This window comes from Salmo salar, chromosome 27 (genome assembly GCF_965601325.2).
Source record: "Salmo salar chromosome 27, fSalSal1, whole genome shotgun sequence".
NCBI classification, from domain to species: Eukaryota; Metazoa; Chordata; class Actinopteri; order Salmoniformes; family Salmonidae; genus Salmo; species Salmo salar.
In genome coordinates this window covers 16,452,578-16,462,500 of record NC_138317.1, presented here as the reverse complement: position 1 = coordinate 16,462,500, position 9,923 = coordinate 16,452,578, and the positions used below count along the sequence as shown (strand labels likewise).

At 42.8% G+C, this 9,923-nt stretch overlaps 1 protein-coding gene across 1 annotated transcript in view; it reads left to right on the top strand.

The window, feature by feature from the left end:
• The window catches only part of dus3l (dihydrouridine synthase 3-like (S. cerevisiae)), a 25,651-nt gene extending 16,009 nt beyond the window's left edge, over nt 1-9,642 (top strand). Inside the window, exons 11-16 of the mRNA NM_001140439.1 lie at nt 1-47; nt 157-253; nt 7,804-7,879; nt 8,328-8,516; nt 8,811-8,939; nt 9,328-9,642. The exon at nt 1-47 is cut by the window's left edge and continues 64 nt beyond it. Coding sequence (NP_001133911.1) covers nt 1-47; nt 157-253; nt 7,804-7,879; nt 8,328-8,516; nt 8,811-8,939; nt 9,328-9,400 — 611 coding nt within the window. The 3' untranslated portion in view covers nt 9,401-9,642. The remainder of the gene's footprint in view (nt 48-156; nt 254-7,803; nt 7,880-8,327; nt 8,517-8,810; nt 8,940-9,327) is intronic.
• Nucleotides 9,643-9,923: the final 281 nt, after the last annotated feature.

The following is a 9,923-nucleotide window of genomic DNA, read 5'->3' as shown; positions in this document are numbered from 1 at the left end:
ATAAACTCATCCCAGAGATGAAGAAGTGGGGTGTGTCCATGATCACGGTACGTCTGTCAGAATTTAATGTCGATCTAGCCTAAGTAAACTGTTCTGTGTTGGTTTCGTCACAGGCAGGGATGTGTAGCATAAGAGTAATTTCAAGTCTCTATGCAGTTGCATGGCAGGTCCAGAGAACAGCGCTATACCAAGTCAGCTGACTGGGACTACATCAATACCTGCTCCCAACTCGCCAGCCCCATCCCACTCTTTGGTAAGTTTGATTTAGAGAGTTTATTAGTCACATGCACAGGGTTGGAGATGTAGCAAGGTACAGGGAAATTTAACAGTGCGGGTCAAAGGGAAGTGAATGAAACAATAAAAACTGGCATTGTTGAATACTCATTTCTGATTGGCTTGAAGGTCATTCTAGAGCATGCATTATTTCTATATAAAGCAGTGTTTTTGCAAGGTAGAATTCAGTGGCTTATAGTTCTTCATGTTTGAGCTGCTTTTGAAAGAAGTCTAATTAAAAACATTGGCTTTGTTTAATTTGATTTCGTAATGGCTGTTTGTTTGGTTACTAAGGCAACTTCTGTTATCTAGTGATAGGTTCTTATTTTTCAGAGTAAATAACTCACGGACACTAGAGAAGCTTAACCAAGTTTAATTCTTCCCAAAGGGTCGACACAGCTGTATTCAGACATCACATTTCACACAAGCACTGATATTTAACCCTTTCTCCTAGGCTGAGTCTCCTCTCACACACTGAACAGCCAATGCACCTCTGTTGCTAGACAGAACCTTAGTCTGAACCTTAATCTGTTCCTCTTCACTTCATCTAACCTGACCTCTACTCCAAAGTACTCAGTCCTCCCCAACTCAAGGCTGCCGTGGTTATTGATACCAGACTGTGTCTCTTCTCCTCCCAGAGGATCCCTGATGGCTAACAATAACATATCCTGACATAATGTAAACGTTATACATCACCCTCTCTCCCTCAGTGACATTGTTAGTTTCTAAGATCTCCACCCGTCTCCCCTACACATTCCAAAGCCATCTAACTCCTACAGATAACCATTAACTTCTGATGTAAAAACCATTATCATCCCTCAGATACCATGTCTATCATGTCTCTAGAAAATCAATGTTCAAAGTTTACCCAGAATCCAACACTAGTAACCTTGCTAGCTACTTCATTGGATGTTGAACACATTTCTACCTGCAAATTAACCCATTTCTAGCTGTAAATGTGTTACATTATAGCCATGGTATAAAGGGATAATCAACTTGAGGCTCTATGCGTTCTCTTGAAAATAATGCAACTCCGTGGAAGGTTATTTCCACTCCGCTAGCATACACCTTCCACGTCATTATTTTCTAGAGGTCGACCGATTAGGATTTTTCGCCGCCGATACCGATTATTGGAGGACCAAAAAAAAGCCGATGCCGATTTCTTATTTATTTGTAATAATGACAATTACAACAATACTGAATGAACACTTACTTTAACTTAATATAATACATAAATACTATCAATTTAGCCTCAAATAAATAATTAAACATGTTCAATTTGGTTTAAATAATGCAAAAACAAAGTGTTGGAGAAGAAAGTAAAAGTGCAATATGTGCCATGTAAAAAAGCTAACGTTTAAGTTCCTTGCTCAGAACATGAGAACATATGAAAGCTGGTGGTTCCTTTTAACATGAGTCTTCAATATTCCCAGGTAAGAAGTTTTAGGTTGTAGGAATTATAGGACTATTTCTCTCTACACGATTTGTATTTCATATATCTTTGACTATTGGATGTTCTTATAGGCACTTTAGTATTGCCAGTGTAACAGTAAAGCTTCCGTCCCTCTCCTCGCTCCTACCTGGGCTCAAACTAGGAACACATCGACAACAGCCACCCTCGAAGCAGCGTTACCCATGCAGAGCAAGGGGAACAACTACTCCAAGTCTCAGAGCAAGTGACGTTTGAAATGCTATTAGCGCGCACCCGCTAACTAGCTAGCCATTTCACATCGGTTACACCAGCCTAATCTTGGGAGTTGATAGGCTTGAAGTCATACACAGCGCAATGCTTGAAGAATTGCGAAGGGCTGCTGGCAAAATGCACGAAAGTGCTGTTTGAATGAATGCTTACGAGCCTGCTGGTGCCTACCACCGCTCAGTCAGACTGCTATATCAAATCATAGACTTAATTATAATATAATAAACACACAGAAATACGAGCCTTAGGTCATTAATATGGTCCAATCCGGAAACTATAATCTCAAACAAAACGTTTATTTTTTCAGTGAAATACGGAACTGTTACCTATTTTATCTAACGGGTGGCATCCCTAAGTCTAAATATTCCTGTTACATTGCACAACCTTCAATGTTATGTCATAATTACGTAAAATTCTGGCAAATTAGTTCGCAACGAGCCAGGCGGCCCAAACTGTTGCATATACCCTGACTCTGCATGCAATGAACGCAAGAGAACTGACACAATTTCACCTGGTTAATATTGCCTGCTAACCTGGATTTTCTTTTAGCTAAATATGCAGGTTTAAAAATATATACTTCTGTGTATTGATTTTAAGAAAGGCATTGATGTTTATGGTTAGGTACAGTCGTGCAACGATTGTGCTTTTTTTTCGCAAATGCGCTTTTGTTAAATCATCCCCCGTTTGGCGAAGTTGGCTGTCTTTGTTAAGAAGAAATAGTATTCACACAGTTCGCAACGAGCCAGGCGGACCAAACTGCTGCATATACCCCGACTCTGTTGCAGAGGTGACACATTTTCCCTAGTTAAAAGAAATTCATGTTAGCAGGCAATATTAACTAAATATGCAGGTTTAAAAATATATACTTGTGTATTGATTTTAAGATAGATGTTTATGGTTAGGTACACGTTGGAACAACGACAGTCCTTTTTCGAATGAGCGCCGCATCGATTATATGCAACGCAGGACAGGCTAGATAAACTAGTAATATCATCAACCATGTGTAGTTAACTAGTGATTATGATTGATTGATTTTTATAAAATAAGTTTAATGCTAGCTAGCAACTTACCTTGGCTTCTTACTACATTCGCGTAACAGGCAGGCTCCTCATGGAGTGCAATGTAAAGCAGGTGGTTAGAGCGTTGGACTAGTTAACCGTAAGGTTGCAAGATTGAATCCCAAAGCTGACAAGGTAAAAATCTGTCGTTCTGCCCCGGAACAAGGCAGTTAACCCACCGTTCCTGGGCCGTCATTTAAAATAAGAATGTGTTCTTAACTGACTTACCTAGTTAAAAAATATTTATAAAAACAACAACAACAAAAAAATCGGCAAATCGGTGGCCAAAAATACAGATTACCGATTATTATGAAAACGTGAAATCGGCCCGACTTAATCGGCCATTCCGATTAATCGGTCGACCTCTATTATTTTCCAGAGAATACATAGCCCCTCGTTGATTATCCCTTATATGATATATACATATTGACAACTGTAACACGATAAATGACCATTCTTCAGTTTCCTGACACGGTTGCCATCAATCCACAGTTTTTAATTCGATTAAGTTTTGAAAGTCACCGTTGGTATCACATCACATTTTAGTCGGTATATTCATTCATTTTATCCCCAGAGGCAATCTGGAACATACTTCGGTTCACGTGATCAAAACGGTCTTGGAGCATGGATTCTGATTGGTCGAACCAGTGTTGTACAGACCTGACCACTGGAACGTCCCTCTTTAGTCTTTGTATGTAGGCGGGGAGGAGCAAAATGGAGTCGTGGTCAGATTTGAGGATGGAATAGAGCCTAATACCCGTGTCGAAAAGCGTTGTAGCAGTGGTCAAGTGTGGAATTTGCGCGAGTTAGACCGTCAATGTGTTGATGATTCAGGAGCGCAGACTTCAAATTACTTAAAAAATGTAAAATGGCGCAGGAAGAAATGGCAGCAATTTTACGGGCGCCTAACCAATTGTGCTATTATGTCTTTTTTCGCGTTGTTTGTAACTTATTTTGTACATAATGTTTCTGTCACCGTATCTTACGGCAAAAAAGAGCTTCTGGATATCAGGAGAGCGATCACTCACCTCGGATTAGACAAAGATTTTTTTCTTCAACAAGCAGGATGTACTTCGAACACCCAACAAGGCTGACATCGCCGCCATTGGCAAGAGAAAGAGACGCAGGTACAGAGGACACAGAGAGGGGTGCCTCGTAAGGATCCGCAGAAGGCGAGTGGGAAAGCTGCCATTACAGTCAATATTACTTGCCAACGTGCAATCATTGGACAATAAATTAGATGAGGTACGATCACGAATATCCTACCAACGGAACATCAGAAACTGTAACATCTTATGTTTCATGGAATCGTAGCAGAATGATGAAATGGATATTCAGCTAGGGGGCGAAGGCGGTCTGTGCATATTTGTAAACAGCTGGTGCACGAAATCGAAGGAAGTCTCTATATTTTGCTCGCCTGAAGTAGAGCATCTTGTGATAAGCTGTAGACCACACTATTCGCCAAGAGAGTTTTCATCCATACTTTTCGTCGCTGTTTATTTACCACCACTGACGGATGCTGGCACTAAGACTGCAGTAAGTCAGCTGTAAGCAAACATAATAAGCAAACAGGAAACCGGCTCACCCAGAGGTGGCGCTCCTAGTGCCTGGGGATTGTAATGCAGGGAAACTTAAATCAGTTTTACCTAATTTCTGTCAACATGTTAATTGCGCAACCAGAGGGAAAAAAATTCTAGATCACCTGTATTCCACATACAGATGCATACAAAGCGCTCCCTCGCCCTCCATTTGGTAAATCTGACCACAATTCTATCCTCCTGCTTACAAGCAAACATTAAACCAGGAAGCACCAGTGACTCGGTCTATAAAAAAAGTGGTCAGATAAAGCAGATGCTAAACTACAGGACAATTTTGCTAGCACAGACTGGAACATGTTCCGGGATTCTTCCGATGGCATTGAGGAGTACACCCCATCAGTCACTGGATCGAGGACGTTGTCCCCACAGTGACTGTACAGACATGCCCCAACCAGAAGCCATGGATTACAGGAAACATTCGCACTGAGCTATAGGGTTAGAGCTGCCGCTTTCAAAGTGCGGGACTCTAACCCATAAGCTTATAAGAAATCCTGCTATGCCCTCTGTCGAACCATCAAACAGGCAAAGCGCCAATACAGGGCTAAGGTTGAATCGTACTACACCGGCTCTGATGCTCGTCTTATGTGGCAGGGCTTGCAAACTATTACAGACTACAAAGGGAAGCACAGCCGCGAGCTGCTCAGTGACACAAGCTAAATCGCTTCGAGGCAAGCAACACTGAAACATGCATGAGAGCATCAGCTGTTCCGGACGACTGTGTGATCACGCTCTCCGTAGCCGACGTGAGTAAGACCTTTAAACAGGTCACCATTCACAAGGCTGCGGGGCCAGACAGATTACCAGGACGTGTGCTCCGGGCATGTGCTGACCAGGTGGCAGGTGTCTTCAATGACATTTTCAACATGTCCCTGATTGAGTCTGTAATACCAACATGTTTCAAGCAGACCACCATAGTCCCTGTACCCTAAAACACTAAGGCAACCTGCCTAAATGACTACAGACCCGTAGCACTCACGTCCGTAGCCATGAAGTGCTTTGAAAGAATGGTAATGGCTCACATGACACCATTATCCCAGAAACCCTAGACCCACTCCAGTTTGCATACCGCCCAATCAGATCCACAGATGATGCAATCTCTCTTGCACTCCACACTTCCCTTTCCCACCTGGACAAAAGGAACACCTAAGTGAGAATGCTATTCATTGACTACAGCTCAGCGTTCAACGCCATAGTGCCCTCAAAGCTCATCACTAAGCTAAGGATCCTGGGACTAAACACCTCCCTCTGCAACTGGATCCTGGACTTCCTGACAGGCCGACCCCAGGTGGTGAGGGTAGGTAGCAACACATCTGCCACGCTGATCCTCAACACTGGGGCCCCACAGGGGTGCGTGCTCAGTCCTCTCCTGTACTCCCTGTTCACCCACGACTGTGTGGCCAGGCACGACTCCAACACCATTAAGTTTGCAGGCGACACAACAGTGGTAGGCCTGATCAACGGCGAGACAGCCTATAGGGAGGAGGTCAGAGACCTGGCCGAGTGGTGCCAGAATAACAACCTATCCCTCAACATAATCAAGACAAAGGAGAAGTTTGTGGACTACAGGAAAAGGAGGACCGAGCCCGCCCCCATTCTCATCGACGGGGCTGTAGTGGAGTAGGTTGAGAGCTTCAAGTTCCTTGGCGTCCACATCACCAACAAACTAGAATGGTACAAACACACCAAGACAGTTGTGAAGAGGGCACGACAAAGCCTATTCCCCCTCAGGAAACTAAAAAGATTTGGCATGGGTCCTCAGATCCTCAAAAGGTTCTACAGCTGCAACATCGAGAGCATCCTGACTGGTTGCATCACTGCCTGGTACGGCAACTGCTCGGCTTCCGACTGCAAGGCACTGCAGAGGGTAGTGCATACGGCCCAGTACATCACTGGGGCTAAGCTGCCTGCCATCCAGGACCTCTACACCAGACGGTGTCAGAGGAAGGCCCTAAAAAGTGTCAAAGACCCCAGCCACCCAATGTTCTCTCTACTACTGCATGACAAGCGGTACCGGAGCCCCAAGTCTAGGACCAAAAAAGCTTCTCAACAGTTTTTACCCCGAAGCTATAAAACTCCTGAACAAGTAATCAAATGGCTAGCTGGACAATTTGCATTGTCCCCCCCCCCCCAACCAACCCCTCTTTTACGCTGCTTCTCTCTGTTTACCAGATGTGTGTAGTCACCTTAACTATACATTCATGTACATACTACCTCAATTAGCCTGACTAACTGGTGCCCGCACACATTGGCTACCCGGACTATCTGCATTGTGTCCCGCCACCCATCACCCGCCAATCCCCTAGTTTACGCTACTGCTACTCTGTTTATCATATATGCATATTCACTTTAACCATACCTACATGTACATACTACCTAAATTAGCCTGACTAACCGGTGCCTCTATATAGCCTCGCTACTGTTCTTTTTCACTGTCTTTTTAATGTTGTATTTATTTCTTTACTCATCTATTGTTCACCCAATACCTATTTTTTTTACTTAAAAATCGCAGTGTTGGTTAGGGCCTGTAAGTAATAATTTCACTGTAAGGTCTACACGCATTTGACAAACTTTGATTTGATTTAGTTCATATCCGCTGCGACAAATGCTGCCTCCAGTTATGCGGTCTCCAGCTTTTTCAGGGTCCAATGAAGATCTTTGAGAGCATTTTTGGTGTCTGCTTGGGGCGGGATGGACACATCCATGGCTATAATCCCTGAGAACTCTCTCAGAAGCTAAAAAGGGCAGCATGTATTACAAGTCGGGAGAGCAGAAGCTCGAAAGTTCCTGTACGTTTCCCCCGTGGGACCACTTGTTATTGGTCATAAAGCAGAGCCCTCCGCCTTTGTTCTTGCCAGAGAGAACCTGCTTCCTATCCGCTCAATGAACTGTAAAATCCACTGGTTGTATATAATCAGTTTGTATGTCGGAGGAAAGCAAAGTCTCAGTATAACAGAGTATGTTGCAGAATCTGATGTCCATTTGGAAGGAGATCCTCGATCTTAAGTTCACCAAGTTTATTCTTTAATGATTGAACATTGGCAAGTAGTATGCTCGGTGATGGAGTACGGGTCGCGTGGCGTCTCAATCTCACAAAGTTAGTGTGTTCGTGCATGCATGTTTTTCTTTCTGTGTGTTTGTGTGTGCACCTGTTAAACCTCATCTCTCTTATATGCAGGTAATGGAGACATTTTGTCTTATTATGACGCCATGAAGGCTAGAGAGACTGACGTTTCGGGTATTATGCTGGCAAGGTTGGTATCTTAATGGAAAAGAATAGACATGCTTTTGATTTCACACAATTTGACTGATCAGAGTAGTGCGCTCTGAGAGGATGAGTTGATACCATATAGCTTACTTTTTATCCAATCCTTTCAGATCTACAGAAGTACATAGGGAGGCTTGATGAAGGGCTATGGGTTGATTTGAGATGGGAAGCACTTTCAATTCAGTCCCTTATCTCAGTGGTTCTCAAACCTCTCCTCAGGGACCCCCATGACGTTTCACAATGTTGTTGTAGCCCTGAACTAACTCACCTGATTCACCTAGTCAAGGGCTTCATAATTAGTTGACCATTTGAATCAGGTGTGCTAGCAGTGAATAGTTAAAATACATGAAACAGCTGGGGGTGTCCGAGGAGGTTTGAGAACCCCTGCCTTAATCGACTCCAGCTCTAGTTGTAATACTTTTTCTCTCGGGCAGGGGCGCGCTCATCAAGCCCTGGGTTTTCACAGAGATCAAGGAGAGGCGGGACTGGGACATCTCGTCCAGCGAGCGGCTGGATGTCCTTAGGGACTTCACCCACTACGGCCTGGAGCACTGGGGCTCGGACACCCAAGGCCTGGAGAAGACCAGGAACTTCTTGCTGGAATGGCTGTCCTTCATGTGCAGGTGGGTACTTGTATAGGCACGAAGTATCAGGTGGTATTCACACTGTAATAATGCTTAGAAACATACACAATAGTTGTTTTAGTGCATTATAGGTTGATCAATAGGTTGATGTAGGTGAAGACAAACAAACGAGAACCTTCAGGACTGCCGAAAATCATTTTTCTCTGTATTTACCGTCTTTCACAAACCTAGAATTCAACCAATTCAAAATATTCTTTTAATTTATAACTGTAAACATCAATGCCTTAACACATTTAATGTGGACATGCCAATCTTACCCTCTCTCCTTTGTAGGTACATACCAGTTGGGCTGCTGGAACGAGTGCCCCAGAAGATCAACGAGCGACCACCCTACTACATGGGCAGGGACTACCTGGAGTCTCTTATGGCAAGTCAACACGTAGGGGACTGGATCAAGATCAGGTGAAGATCACTGTTGCTTATCCTAACCTAGGTTGTTATGGCCGCCAGTGTATGCTGGTTTTCATTCGCACTGACCTCTTGAATCATTCTCAGTAGTTGAAGCTTCCAATTAAAAATAGCATAGTAGGAGGTTGCAAGAGCAATATCTCAATCCATATTCTTGAGGGCTTTATATGGTGGCTTTTAGCTTAACCAGCCAATAAGATGAGTGTGTTAATGCACTTTAAAAATAGTCCCATTTTAGCATTTCTCAGTTGGTTTCAATTAGTATAGACTACCTCTATACTAATGTATTTATACAGGCTGAATATCTGTTCCAATTACACACATGCTGAATAGTTTCATGAAGAAGGGTTTTTAATAATGGTCTGTTTCCCCTTCTCCACAGTGAAATGCTGCTTGGGCCTGTACCCAAGAATTTCAACTTTCTGCCCAAGCATAAGGCAAATGCTTACAAATGAATTTTGTGTATGAATGCTCAACAAAAAGTTATGAAGGCAAAGCTTTTGTCAATTTTATTTCCATTCAAGTCAGCAGTCCTGAATATACCTATTACATGAGTAATACAAGTAATTTCAAAATTACGAAAATGATTTTTTTCAACTTTGTTTGGAGTGGTGTGTGTTTCTTTTACTTGGAGATGTATTTGTTTTACCATTGCACCAAATAAATACTGTATATGGAATAAAATGCATCTAAAATACAACTTTGATCTTTTCGGAAGTTTTTACATTAGTATGTTTGTTTCTAATGTTTGAGTTTTGATTATCTCGTTTAACATACAGCTGGTCTTAGTGTGAATCTGACATATGAGTCATGAAGATGATTGCAGATTTTGATTATTAGCATTACATATGCAAAGAATGACTTAATAGTTTTGTTTTTTGAGATATCAATACCATATGCAGTGTGGTTCATGTTAGGGATGTTCATAATGGCTATGGCAAGTTTCAAATTGGTAGGCCACTGTGTAGTGGATATACA